The following is a 14034-nucleotide window of genomic DNA, read 5'->3' as shown; positions in this document are numbered from 1 at the left end:
ACTCTTGATCCCACAGCCCTGGCCAGCTCTGGATCTCTGACGTCTTACCATGAATAACAGCAGAAGAGGCACCAGTTCCACTGATTCTTGACCCAGCTACAGGCACATTTCTGTCTTTTTCTGCCCATTCTCTCCTTCCTCTAATCTCTTCACTGCCGCCACTTCTTTCCTCCTCATACCCATCCACTGGGGGAATGTGCTCCCCTGTTTTCTAGCCAGTCATAGTCCTCTGATCATACAGACAGCTACCCCTGGAATCCAGAGCTTCCCTTTCCCCATCTGTTTCCTACTGGCCAGTGTGGCAGCAGGGAGAAAGAACAGCCCTCACCTCCACCCCCAGCCACCCCCACAAAGCCATATCCCTGCTCCCCCCACAACATAGAATCCCGACCCCCAACTCAAGCCCATCCTGATCCTCCAGGACACACCCTTCCCCATCCTCTCCCAGAGACAGCAGGTAGACTGGGTTGAAAAAGTAACGTCTCTCCCTCCCTTCTCCAGCTCCCCCAAGGCCCCTTCCCCAAGCCTGGCCCCTCACCAGAAGCACCCAGCAGCCCCCCCAGTTGGTTTAATTTATTCGGCCAAACAACGTTTTGTTATTGCAGATAATGCCGGCTTCCCCGCCCCACTGCCGTGGTTCACCACGGAGTGGCACGAGGCTCCAGGTAGTTGACAATGAAATAAATTGAACTAAACGTTTAGAGGGGGAAAAGTGATGAAATAGAACAATAGTCTAATTTACATGACATTCTCCATGAAGCTATTTTCACTGACGCAAATTATTTTGCTTCATTTGCTCCGACGCTCTCACCACCACTTTGCCAGGGCTGCTGCCGTTTTCTCCTCCTTTTGCCTCCCTCCCCCTGTGTCTTTATTCTCTGGGTTTAATGCTTGTTCCTCTCTCTCTCTCAACCTCCCTCTCTCCCTGCTGCCCTCATCCACGGCTGGTTCTCGCACCCTCCCGCCGAACGGCCAACAGCCTCTCTAAGGAGGCCTCAGGGGTGGAGGAGAGGCCGTCCTCGGTGGTGAGCTCCCTGAGCTATCGGAAGCGGCTCACCCTGAAGGACTCCATTGGGGGCACCGGGGATGCGGATTCGCTCTTCACCTCCCTCAGCGAGCGGGCGGCCTCCCCAGAGAGGCCCCCTAGGAAGGCCCGTGGGGGCCCCAGGGAGGAGCCAGGCCCGGGCAGGAAGTCCGAGGAGCCGGAGGAGTGTGGCTCTGTCCTCTCGGGTACTGGGGGGCGCGTTGGCCGGGGGCTGGAGAAGCGGTGGGGCTCCGACTTCAGCCGGGCCTCCACCGTCTCTGCCCCCGTCAGCCGGGCCTCCTCGGCCACGCGGCGGGGCTCTGGCGAGGACAGGGCTGGCTCTTCCCTGAGTTTCTCGCTGTCGGGCTCGCCCGGTTCCCGCCGCAGCACCTCCCGGCTCGACAGCCTGTCCAGGACGCTCAGCCCTTCCCTGAGCCGGGCCTCTGGCCTAGGCCGGCAGAGCCCTGATTCCCGCCTGTCCCTGGGCCGGAGCTGCCTAGAGGAATGGGACGACGGAGCCAGTGTGACCCTGAGCGAGGCCTGCTCGCAGTACAGCCACCCGTCGCTGGCACGCAGTCTGTCGGTGCCACCCCGGCCACGCAGCTCTGCCTCGGCCGTGGATGAGCCTCCCAGCTCCAGCGTCCGCTCCGTCAGCCGGCACTCGTACCTGGACCCAGACCTGGAGGCTGCCATCAACGAGGTCTTGAGCTACAAGCCTATTCCGTTCCAGCGGAGCAGCCTGGAGCCCAACTCCGAGGAGGATGACAGGAAGAGCATCCAAAGTGTCCGGAGCGCCCAACTGGACCCCCCGGAGCGAGCTGCCAGCATCCGCCGCTCCGTCTCTGCTGCTGATGTGTCCCGGTCCCGCAGCGGCCGGAAGAGCCGGAGCCGGCGAAGGAGCAGAAGTAGCAGCTCCAGCTCCAGCTCCAGCTCCGAAGCTTCCTCGGAGCACAAGAGGCGGAAGAAGGGGCGCTCTCGGAAGAGCAAGAAGTCTAAGTCCAGAAAAAAGAGAACGGAGACGGAGTCTGAGTCCTCCTCGTCGTCATCCAGCGGCTCTACCGTCTCCAGCCACAGCCGCTCCAGTGTGAAGAAGGGCCCAGCTGCAGAAAGTGAAGAGACTGGGCAGACGCACCAGCTGTCGAGGAAGGAGGAAAAGAAGCGCAAGAAGGAGGTGGACAGCCTGATGATGCGGTACCTGTACCGGCCCGAGAGCGACTAGCGCAGTAGGTGGCGCCTGGCCTGGGTTCAGCATGGCATGCCCCACCCGGTGTGAACTAACGTGCTCCCTGTCCCACAGGCCGCCACCTTAGGGCCCACCCGCATTCCTCTCGGGCATGCCTGGTCTCAGAGAGCCTCCTGGCTGCCTTGATGCAGGGGCCAGCCAAGCTGGTCAGTCATCCTGAGCCCTGAGCCCCGTCAGCCGAACTCGCTGGTGATGTCATAGCTCCCACTTATAAGACCCTGAACCAGGGACTGTCCTTAATACCGTCCACACTTTAGTCACTTATCCCTCACAGTAACTCCATAACAAAGGTCTGAGTTTCATAGAAGATGAAGCTGAGGCTTGGAGAGGTTAAGTCACTTGCCATTTGGTCACGCACAGCTGGGAAGGGTTGTTGCCAGGGTCTGAATGGGGTCTGCCCAGCTCCAACACTCTTGCCCTTACCTACTCCTCCACGCAGCCAGTACAGAGCACATGGGCAACATGTTTACTGTGTGTGCCCAGCAGCACCCATTCAGGAGCTTTCGTTCATCACCCCAACAGGCTGGGGGCCAGGAAAGGTCCCAAGCTGACACCACAGCTGTGGTTGGTGCACATCAGTGGCCCTAAGCTATTATTGGGCCTTTTGCTTAGCTCTCCCTCCCCCACCCTGCCCCGTCAAAGCTACCTTCCTCTCTGGCATAGATCTCAAGCCTAGGAGTACAAGGCTCCCAGGGCTACAGCCCACACAGCGCCACACCCTACAGTAGACCCAGGAGATGCCTGGCTCTCTCCCCAGCCCTCCCACCAAAGGCCCACACATGGGCGTCACCTCGGTTCTACTCATCTTGTAAGGTTCTAATGAATAGAAATTATCAGCTGCTGAGTGACAGCCCCCTCCTGGCTCTCCTGCCTCCCCCAGCTCTTCTCCCTGTGGGGAGGGAGATCTGGCAGTTTAGGCCCTTTATGCCCACACCCCCACTGTGGAAGAAGGGCAGAGCCTGACTCACTGGAATCCCATTGTTGCCAGTTTCCCTGGTGGGTGGTGACATTTTAGATCACCCTGCTTATGTGAAGCTGTTTTCAGCATGGTGCCCTCCCAGGGCAAGCTTGCTGCTTCCCAGGAGGTATGACCCCCAAGTGCAGCCCCCTGGGGCATAGACATTTGTCTCCCAGATGCATGAACTAACACACCTGTCGCATGCTTGTGCTGTGAGTAGCTGGACACCTAGGCTGACTTTGAATGGATTATACCAAAAGGGACTGATGTAAGACCTTTTAAGGAATGGAGCAAGTGGAATGGCTCAGCCCTGCTCTGTCACTTTCCCCATGCAGCAGATGGTTACTGGGTGCTCCGGGAGGAACAGGAAGCATCTCTGTTGTACTAGGGAACCAGTGTTGGCTCCATAGTAAGACAAGAGTTGGCCGAGTGCGTTTGTTCAGACCTGTAATCCCAGCACTTTGGGAGGCCGAGGCAGATGGATCACTTGAGGTCAGGAGTTGAGACCAGCCTGGCCAAGATGGTGAAATCCTGTCTCTACTAAAAATACAAAAATTAGCCGGGCGTGGTGGCACACGTCTATAGTCCCAGCTACTTGGGAGGCAGAGGCAGGAGAATCGCTTGAACCCGGGAAGCTCGGAGGTTGCAATGAACCAAGATCGCACCACTGCACTCCAGCCTGGGCGACAGAGCGAGACTCCATCTCAAAAAAAAAAAAAAAAAGACAAGAGTCAAAATATTTGATCAGGCATCTCAGCCTTCCTCTTAGCAGCCCTGCTAAGTGCCCTACACCAGGAGAGAGGTTTGGAAAGCAAAGAGGGCCAGGCCTTTTTGCACACTGCGTCTCTACCCCCAGATGGACATGGGCCTAAAGCTGGGCCATCCCACACTGACTGGCAACTGGCAGATTTGAGACCCCAATGCCGTCAGCCCACCATCTCCCTTGACCCCACAACCAGCAAGAACAAAAAGACCAAAAGCCTGTTTCTTCCACCAGCCTCAAGCATAGTTCCTCTTTTCCACCAGGAAAGCTGTAGTCGTCGTGACGCCCTGTATACCACCCCCTCCAAGGAGGATTGGATTCAGTGTTGGTAGAGTGGCACCAAGCCAGAACCTAGTCAACCAACACAGAGCCAGAGGGAGAAGGCCTGGGGAGGGAGAAACTCGGTGGCGCTCAGCATCAACTGGCTTTGGGATGGGGGCATGGGATGGAGCAGTCTCTTAGCTTCCCATCTGTTGATGAGGACCAGCAAGAATTTACAACAGGAACGCGGCTTCCATAGCACATTCAAGGGCGGGGAGCTGCCGCTCTGGGCTTGCCTGGCGGGAATTAGCTTATGTACCAAATTGTTTGTGACAGCGCTGAGCAGGAGGCACTGGCTTGTGGGGAGGAAGGCTTTTTTAAACAATTTGGTTAAAATGTTCAAATTGCCAACCCTGACTCTTGCCCTGGAGAGGAGGGCAGCTGCCTGCTGTTGACTCCCTGATGGCTGGAGCAGTGGAAGCCACTAAGAATGGCTAACGATCACCCAAGCTACAGGCAAGGGCAATCTCATGTGTCCGCAGCCCAAGGCAGAGAGAGACATGGAGTTTACCACCTCCCCAGCAGCCTCTGCCATTGCCCAGCATCTTGATGAAACAGTATGGAAACCTGGCTGTCATTTATCCAGGTGTCTGCCTACCTGGCACAGGAATGTGGGCTTGGGGAGTGGAACCCCCACCTTAAAAAGAGGTGAGGCAATGGAAAGGACCAGAGGGCCCTGATTCAGCAATTTACAGCACCTCAGAGCTCGCCAGCAGCCTCTCATTTGCATCTGGATTCCAGCCCTGGCATCTGTCTCACCCTCCTCTGCTCACAAAGTAACCCCACTGTCTTTCCACAGAGCCAGGCACTCGTTAGCCTAACGGCAGACCATAGCCCTGAGTGCCCAGAAATTTTATGTAAAAAATGAGAACCAAACCAGGCTCCCACTAATTTAGAATTCAAACAACCCCAAAGCTAAAATAACCCCAGTTTTTTTCTGTGTTACACAGTCATCAGTGAGCTTTATAATTTTGTCCTTACTTTGATAGGCCTATACTTTGGCCTATCAAAGTAAGACTCATTTATGTTCAGTCTAGTTTGTATTAAATGTGTTTTGTGCTATCCTGATTCCTTTAAAAATGGTAATTCATTCATGAGAAATACGATAAGTATTAACCAGACTGCCCCATTCCTGAACCATTTTGCATAATTGAACATGTATTCTATCAGCCTCTTCCTTTCCCCCAGGGATAGAGACCGACATCTCTTCACACAACCCCTGGGCTCTCGCCCAAGCCAGCAGGAGAATTCAGGTTTGGTCTGGTGTGTGTGTTTTTTTCCCCTCAGGTCATCCAATCGAGTGGCTGGCAGGGTGAAGTCGTCCAAAGTCTTTGAGGTCTAAGAGTCCCAGATTCAACTTTACATACTGGCTGTGTGGCCTTGAGGAAGATCCTTTCATCTTTTTTTACTGGCTTCCTCGTAATATTTCATAGGGTTATTGTGAACAGTAAGATAGCCCATCTCACATGCCTAGGCCGTGTCTTACGCAGAGGAGTGCTCAGTGACCAAATCTTGCCCTCTGCATGTCTAACTGCCACCTTGGGAAAAGCTAAGAAGGAGGTTCTTTGTGCAGAACCTTGACTCCTTCTCTTTTGATTTGGGGTTAGAACTTTAAAAGGGCTAGTAAACAAAGGGCCCTTTTCAGCTTCTTAAGTCAGAATTACAGGCAGCAGGGAACGTGGAACTCCTGCTTGCCCAAGTTAGAACCCTAGGTTCTGGAGGCAGGGCTGCAGCTCCAGGGACCACGCTCAGTGTGGGGCACCAGTAGGAGAGGAGCCACACTGGGCTGTGTTTTCTCCAGTGGTGTTGAAACGAGAGTGCACTTGAACTGACAGAGGCAGTGGAGGCAGGAGGAGTAGGGGAAGGTGGTCCCAAGGCTTTGGGAGAAAAGAGAAGGTGAATGGAGCTGTGAGATGAGGTCCCCTCTTCCCTGTTCAGTGCCGTGATCCTGCTCCTTCCGGGGGAAGAGGCCTCTTCACATCTGGGATAGCTGGAGGCCTCCAGAGCCAGTGGCCTGATGAAGACTCTGAGTTATGTTATTGTACCAAGAAAGGGGCTTTTCCCCTTGGGCCACCCTAAAACAGGTCTTCCCAGCCTCTCTTTCCTGAGCCTCCATTTCTTGTTAGTAGATGATGGCATGGTCAAAGGTAAAAATTCTCACAGGCCTCAGGGGAAAGGGTTCAGATTCGGGAGTATTTGACGGGGAAAGGGCCTCCTTCTCAGAGGGAATCTTTTTAGGAATCACTCGCCTAAGAGAGTCCCTACCCTAGACAAGTTGTAATCACCAGACCTCCAGTCTCTAGACCAATGTGGTTCATGGACTGCCTGCTTCAGAGCCTTCTGGGGAAGGACTGAAAATGCAGAATTCCTGGGTTGCACCCAGGAGCCAGCGATTCAAGGTTTCTAAGAGGAAAGGCCCAGGAGCCTGCATCAGATTCTTAATGCACGCTTGAGTCCAAGACTCACTGCTCTCAGCATCCCTTTCCTCGGAGCTTTAAAAGCTTCCAGAGTCGCCTTCCTCTTACCGCTTTGAGTATCTTCCAAGTAAGCCAAGGAAGGTTTTTACTTCACAATGTTTGGCTTTTGGGGAGTGCTCTGACGCAGCTTTGTGGGCCTCCAGAACCAAAGGCGTGGGTGCTTAGTGGAGGAGTGTCATTTGTCCCTAACCTTATCCCTCTGTCCCTGCAGCCCCACCAGCTACTGGAAGTCCCTTGCCCCTGACCGGTCAGATGATGAGCACGACCCTCTCGACAACACCTCCAGACCCCGATACTCCCACAGCTATCTGAGTGACAGCGACACAGAGGCCAAGCTGACGGAGACTAACGCATAGCCCAGGGGAGTAGTTCGCAGCCCTTTCACCCCACGGCCTGTGGCTGCCTGGGCACCACTCCCAGGAAGTGGTGGGGCACCGGTCTCCCCCACCCGACTGCTGATCTGCATGGGAAACACCCTGACCTCCTTCTGTCAGGGGGACTTTCCAGGCTATGGGTGTCTGATGTCTCCACGTGGAAGAGGTGGGGGAAAGAGGAGTTTCTGAAGAGAACTTTTTGCTCCTCTCTGCCTCAAAATGCCAGATTCTTGGCTTCTACCCTGGGCCACCGTGGACAATGGCAGGTGGCCTGGCACTGCATGGCGCCAGCACATTGACCTCCCTCTCAGCTCCCTGCTCAGGGACGGTGGACAGGTTGCCTACTGGGACACTCTAGGTTGCTGGGTCCATGGGGAGGACTGGGGGAGGAGCAGCAATGCCTTCCCTCTCGTGTGGGGTGGGGGCTCTCTTCTTGGTGCCTGCTGTCTTTCTAGTTTTTAATTTAAATACCCAACCTCTCCATCACAGCTGCATCCCTGAAAGTGGGAGGGGGCTGCAGTGGTAGCTGGGGCTCCCAAGAATGACTCGGGAATGTCATCTGCATCTTCACCCTTGAGAGAGCAGTCCTTTCTCTGTGCAGCTGGAGACACTGGTGAGCAGAGCCGGGTCCAGGTTCTTAAGAATGAGGTCAGGAGGGGCTCTCCGGTACTGCTGGGCTGGGTTGAGCAAGCCTATACAAACAAGTGTGCGTGTGGACCATCCGCACCTCCAGCCCCCACCCTACCCTCTTTGTCTCAGCGTGTTATGTGCAATGACCTATTTAATTAAGATAAACTCATTCCACCTACAGCAGTTCAGGGCTGATCCAAGCACTGCCTCCCTCCTGCTCTGTCCAGGTAGCCTGGACCATAAACACAACTTGAGAGGGAAGACTTGGGGTTGAGGGCTTGTCATCAGAAAAACTGAAGATGGAAGTTTTGGCCAGTGGTCATTAGACATGAGTCCTCACTCTGTGTCCTGAGCCCATGTCATTCTTCTTCTTCCAACCTCCCTGCCCCCAGACACTTATCCACACACACCATGTGGTCTGGAGGTCCCATCCCCCACCCTAAAAAGGTTATCCCTAACAACTCCACCAGACTTGGGAGCCCAAGGGCAGTGCCTGGTGCTGCTCCCATCTGCCACCCCTCTTCTCTCCTGCAATTGGTTTGTACTCACTGGGCTGTGCTCTCCCCTGTTTACCCGATGTATGGAAATAAAGGCCCTTTTCCTCCTGGCTTCGCCAGTTTTCCTGCCTGCTCCTTCAGGCTCAGGTAGAGTCCAGATTGGTCCTGGGGGCGGGTGGGCAGAGGTGGGATTCTGATGGGGACTGTGAGGGCATCACTCTGGTCTCTGGCCTGCTCCCCAAAGTGTCAGACCAGTGCCAGTTAAAGAGCTTGGGCAGCTCATTTTGGGGCAGGCAGAGGTAGTGGGATGAGGGGATTGGCCAAGGAAGACACAAGCCCCACCTTTTATGTGAAAAGCCTAGGAACTGTGATTCAGGTTAGCAAGGGTAACAGAGCCTCCAAGCCTCATCCTCCCTGGCCTCCACAAGGGAATGTTGAGGTCCCTCTGATTGTTAAATCTCACGAATTACAGAGATTCTATCTTCTCTTCCTCTCTCTCTCTCTCTCTCTTTCTTTCTTTTTTTCTTTCTTTTCTTTCTCTCTCATTCGTTCGTTCATTCTTTTTCTTTCTTTTTGGATTCAAGCCCTTCTCATTAGAACATTTTTTAAAAGCTTAATTTTAGCCATTTCAAAGGTGACTTTTTGATCAAAACTTGGCAGAACTAGCTCAGGCCCACAGGGCAGTGTGAGTAGGTTGGGAGTGCTGTCTCTGCCCTGCTCAGTCCCTATCTTCATGCCCCGCTCCGTGCTTTGTTCCTTCATTGACAGCTAAGAGGCCGCTCATGCAGAAAGGCAAGAAACAAACGACACCCCTCCTCCTCTTCTACCTTCTACCTTCGCATTCTGTAATGTGGCCAGTTATAATCCCTGAATGAATAAAGTAGTTTGGACAGATCGGTGGGAAAAGATAGCAAACAGCCCAAGTGCCGAGGCTCTGGTAATGTCAGCCCTCCAGAAAGAGTCCAAAAGGGAAGAAGGGAGAAAAGTCTCCCCCAAAATGAATGGGACAGAGTGTGAAGTGGATCCGTCTCGAACGGAGACTGCCCCCTCCACTGCCCCACGATAGAGTAGGGAAGAGGATAGAGACCATAGTAAAAGGGAAGTTACTTTTTTTCTTCTGGAGACAGAGTCTTGCTATGTCGCCCAAGCTGGAGTGTAGTGGCGCGATCTCAGCTCACTGCAACCTCCACCTCCCGAGGTTCAAGCGATTCTCCTGCCTCAGCCCCCCGAGTAACTGGGACTTAACAGACGTGTACCACCACGCCCGGCTAATTTTTGTATTCTTAATAGAGGCAGGGTTTCACCATGTTGGGCAGGCTGGTCTCGAACTCCTGACCTCAGGTGATCTGCCTGCCTCACCTCCCAAAGTGCTAGGATTACAGGCGTGAGCCACCGTGCCCGGCGGCCCAAGTTACTTTTTTTTTTTTTTTCAAAAAAAAAAAACTTTAAAAAGGCTGTTAGCTTATGTTCAGTTCTGTCACTCTCATCTTTTATTCCTGTTTTCACATAGCGTGGTACATTTTCTGTTTCTACTAGGAACTAGTGTGACAAACTCCCTGCCACCTTTAGATGAATGCCCAAATCTGTTTGCTCATACTGAGTTAAGCCTCTGGTTAACTGGAAACTCCAACATCAACCTCCAATAACCCGGCCTGGGGTAAAAAGCTTTGTTCAAGTCAGAAAACATATTCATTTGCTTAACAGTTGAGAAATATTTCATGACTGCCTGCTGTGCCTAGGCCCTATTTTGGGTGCTGGTGATGGATAAGTTCCCTTCCTTCATAAAGTGGAGGGAGGTAGACACAAAATACATGCTGCACCTGCTGGTATGTATAAGCTTGGAGTGGATAGAAAGGAACACAGCATAGTATCCATCCTCCAGGGATTTGTGGATGAGGGCTGGAGCAGACCCATGTGGAAATAATTACGTAAGGCCTAACAAGGACAAAGAAGTTGCTTTGGACTTATTATGGAGGGAGATACTCTCTTTGGCGGGGAGGATTGGGAAGGCCTCTAAAAGGAGCTGCTATTTTGATAGGGACTTGAAAATAGCACTTCCACAGGTAGAGTTGCTGGGAAAGGCATATTGAGAAGAAGAAGAGTTTAAGCAAAGGTCCTGGGGCAGGGAAAGAGAGGTGGTAGTAGAACATGCCACAGGCTGGCTATGCATTGTCACATGACCAGTGCTTCTCCAAGTTTCAGCTGAGAAGGAGACAATTCCCTTGGCCCCAGAGGAGTCCAGGAGCCTTTAGGGCCACCAAAGCCGATGTTTATTTTGGGTGTACCTTGAAAGCTCTGCTGTCGACCTTACCTGTATGTTCATGGTATCCCTGGTCCTTAAGATGTTGCAGAAGGCAAATCTGGCCCTTTGCCAGGCTCAAAGCCAGCCTGCTAGATCCTCCTCTATAACTGCAGATCCCCGGGATTGCTCTGACTCCTGAATGAGAGGCAGGGGCGGGAACCAGTGCCCCTGTGGGACTCCCCATGGTGCCCAGTCTGTGCCCAGAAACGACAGTGGCAGGCAGTGACCCCTAAATGGTCTTCTTTTGTCTTTGTGTCTCCTTGGCGGATTATCCCAGTTGTCCTTCCCCCATCCTCCACCCCCTTGCCTGGTGGCACAGACACTTAGCGATTTGCTCCTTAATTGTCCCCCAGCTAGGCTGCGCAGATGCCGCTCTTTAATCTCTCCTGATAAATGAATCGCACCGCTCCTTTAATCATATGTTCATATCCAAGCCAATTTGAATCAGTTTGGCAGGGAGTGTGTTGCAAGAGATGCCATGACTGCTGTTTCTCCCCCAGGGCCCTGGAGCCAGAGCGGCTGCTGTCCTTACCCTCAGCAAAGAGCCCAGGAGGCCCATCCAGGGAAAGGATCGCCTACCTGAATAGTGGGGACTTTTCAAAGTCATCTAATTCGTTCCTGACTTCCAAGCAGGCCATGTGGGACTGGAGGGAGATGGATTGATTCCCAAAGGCCTCAGAAGTGGGAGGGGGATGAGTCCCTTGCCTGCCTTGGTCACTGAATAAAGGACCCCATTATCATCCCTGGGAGAAAGTACTGCCTTAAATCTAACCCTAATCTCTTCTGTTCCCTGTTCATTTCCACTGCACTGGATCTCTGGGAAGCTGGAACACTTCATCACCTTTTTTATAGCAACACATTCCAGACAAGTCTATGATAATTTGTCCTTGCTTGCTTCTACTGGCGGCCACCCCGACTCCTTCCATCTTTCCCTGGGACATATTTTCTAAAACCTCCAGCCTGGTGGGCAGTCCGACACGTTTGGTAATGTACCAAGCTCTTCTGCCTTTGAGGCTGCTGCCTTTTCACCTCCAGAGTGGTGCCCATGTGCAGTAGGGAAAACAAAGCAAAAATAGACAAAACCTGCCAAACTGAGTTCTGCCTCTAGCACTGCGACCTTGGAGAAGGGGCTTAACCTGTCAGGCCTCAGTTTCCCCAACTGTGAAACAAGGTAGTACTGCTGGCAAGAAACTTCTGGCTTCTAAATTCAGAGCTCCTTACCGCAGCCAAAAGAATCTCCCACGCCCTCCCCCTTCATCCCGCTAGTGAGGAACTGGAGGGACTCATGGGTGGTGCCAGTGGGGCTTCGAGATCCGGGTGCTGTGGAAGAAACGTCGCACATTCTCCATCGGGAGTTAGTTTCCATTCAGCCACTCGGTTGAACCTCAAGGTCCTCTCATTTCCTCTTCTTCCCTAGTCTGCTCTGCCAGTCCAGGCGGTGCCCGATCATTCACTGGGAAACCGAAAGCTCATTAGCATATTCATAGACATTTGCATACCCCCTGTTCTTTGGCGCGCGTAGCCCTCTGGTCCCGCCCCTGCCTGGAGGTTCTTTACGCACTTCCCAGAAGCCATGCCCCTTAAAAGGGCAATGGGTTTTCAAGCCCCTGACGGGCCGCCCATCTGCATTGTCCTTTTAATGATTACAGGGGCATTAGGACCGGTCTAGTCTCCCAGCAACCCAGAAATACTGTTTCCCGCCCTTTTAAGGGCACTTGGAAGTCTTTGGACTGAGCTGAGGCCCAGGGCCAGTGACTGGGACTGAGGCCCCTTCCTACTCCGTCAGTAGTGAGAGGAGGGTTATAAGACCAACAATTGGCCGGGCGTGGTGGCTCACGCCTGTAATCCCGGCACTTTTTTTTTTTTTTTTTTTTTTTTTTTTTGAGACGAGTCTCGCTCTGTCGCCCAGGCTGGAATGCAGTGGCCGGATCTCAGCTCACTGCAAGCTCCGCCTCCCGGGTTTACGCCATTCTCCTGCCTCAGCCTGCTGAGCAGCTGGGACTACAGGCGCCCGCCACCTCCCCGGCTAGTTTTTTGTATTTTTTGGTAGAGACGGGGTTTCACCGGGTTAGCCGGGATAGTCTCGATCTCCTGACCTTGTGATCCGCCCGTCTCGGCCTCCCAAAGTGCTGGGATTACAGGCTTGAGCCACCGCGCCCGGCCAATCCCAGCACTTTTAAGAGGCAGAGGCGGGTGGATCACCTGAGGTCAGGTGTTCGAGACCAGCCTGGCCAACATGGTGAAACCCCGTCTCAACTAAAAAAAATACAAAAAGTAGCCGGGCGTGGTGGCAAGGCACCTATAATCCGAGCTACTTGGGGGGCCGAGGCAGGAGAATGGCTTGAACCCGGGAGGCAGAGATTGCAGTGAGCCGAGATCATGCCATCGCACTCTGGCCTGGGGGACAAGAGCAAGACTTAGTCTCAAAAAAAAAAAAGGCCAAAACAGTTCCCATTTGTTGAGCACTTACTATGATGGCCCCAGCGCTTATGCGCTTTGCCCTACAAAATTTCATTTCACCTCCATCACAACTCTGTGAAGACGTCATCCTGGAAAGAAAACTGAGTCTGAGGGGTGACGTCATCTTTCTAAGCAGAATCCTCAACTTGCTTCCAGCAGCTGGCCAAGCGTCTCCTAACTATTCTGGCCTTGGCAGAGGATGCAGTGAGAGGCAAGAAAGCAAAGAATCACTGCCGTAGTCCTCATCTCAAATCGCGTGTGCTTGGCATTCGCCAAGGCCTGGCCTCAGAAAGGAAACGCTTCTTGGCAATTTGAGGGGAAAATATCTACTTCACATTTGCGTCGCTCTTCACAATTTTCAGAGCATCCCCCATACATTATCACATTTTCACTTCACTCCCACTGTGCCAGCAATATGAAAAACAGTTCCACATCGCTCAGAATGCATATTTTAAGCTATATTCACTTCAGTCTAATTTCATTACAGTACAACAACAATCCAGACCATTCCCTGCTATTTGATCTAGGAGGAAAGATTTCCAGAGCAGTAGCCATTTTGGAGTTAACAAGGATGCTAGATGTGTTTAGAAGGAATTGTACAGAGAAACTGAGTCTTCTGTAGTGTGAGCCCCAGTGATGGGTCATATACATAAGGGAAATTCCAAAAAGAGTGTGTGCTTTGCGACTGAAGTCAGTGACATAAATCCCCTAGTGGAATACTTATATGTGCAGATAGAATTTGCTGTAGATATCAAAAGTCAGCTATGACAGTTTTACCAAAAAATAAAATTCAAAAAGGATATTACGTTTTGACACTATCCAACCAAATTATATTTGAAGTGGCTTAAGAGTCAAAGAGTTTCCACATTTTAATAAATTTTTATATGTTTTATGCCACATCTATGATCTGACTAGATTAGGAAAAGCAGCAAATGGATTTGGGAAAGAGAGGACACTAGGGAATTTGAAAATGGAAATTAAGGAA

General features: G+C 52.5%; 1 protein-coding gene across 3 annotated transcripts in view; it reads left to right on the top strand.

The window, feature by feature from the left end:
* MYO18A (myosin XVIIIA) overlaps positions 1-8399 on the top strand; it is a 105534-nt gene extending 97135 nt beyond the window's left edge. For all 3 annotated transcript variants that reach the window (XM_011940838.1, XM_011940837.1, XM_011940836.1), the window contains one exon: positions 6998-8399. In XM_011940838.1, the coding sequence (XP_011796228.1) occupies positions 6998-7142 (145 nt within the window). In that variant the 3' untranslated portion in view covers positions 7143-8399. The remainder of the gene's footprint in view (positions 1-6997) is intronic.
* Positions 8400-14034: the final 5635 nt, after the last annotated feature.

Source organism: Colobus angolensis, unplaced genomic scaffold (assembly GCF_000951035.1).
Source record: "Colobus angolensis palliatus isolate OR3802 unplaced genomic scaffold, Cang.pa_1.0 Scaffold193, whole genome shotgun sequence".
NCBI lineage: Eukaryota > Metazoa > Chordata > Mammalia > Primates > Cercopithecidae > Colobus > Colobus angolensis.
The sequence above is the reverse complement of the archived record's forward strand: the minus strand, read 5'-3'. Positions and strand labels throughout refer to the sequence as shown.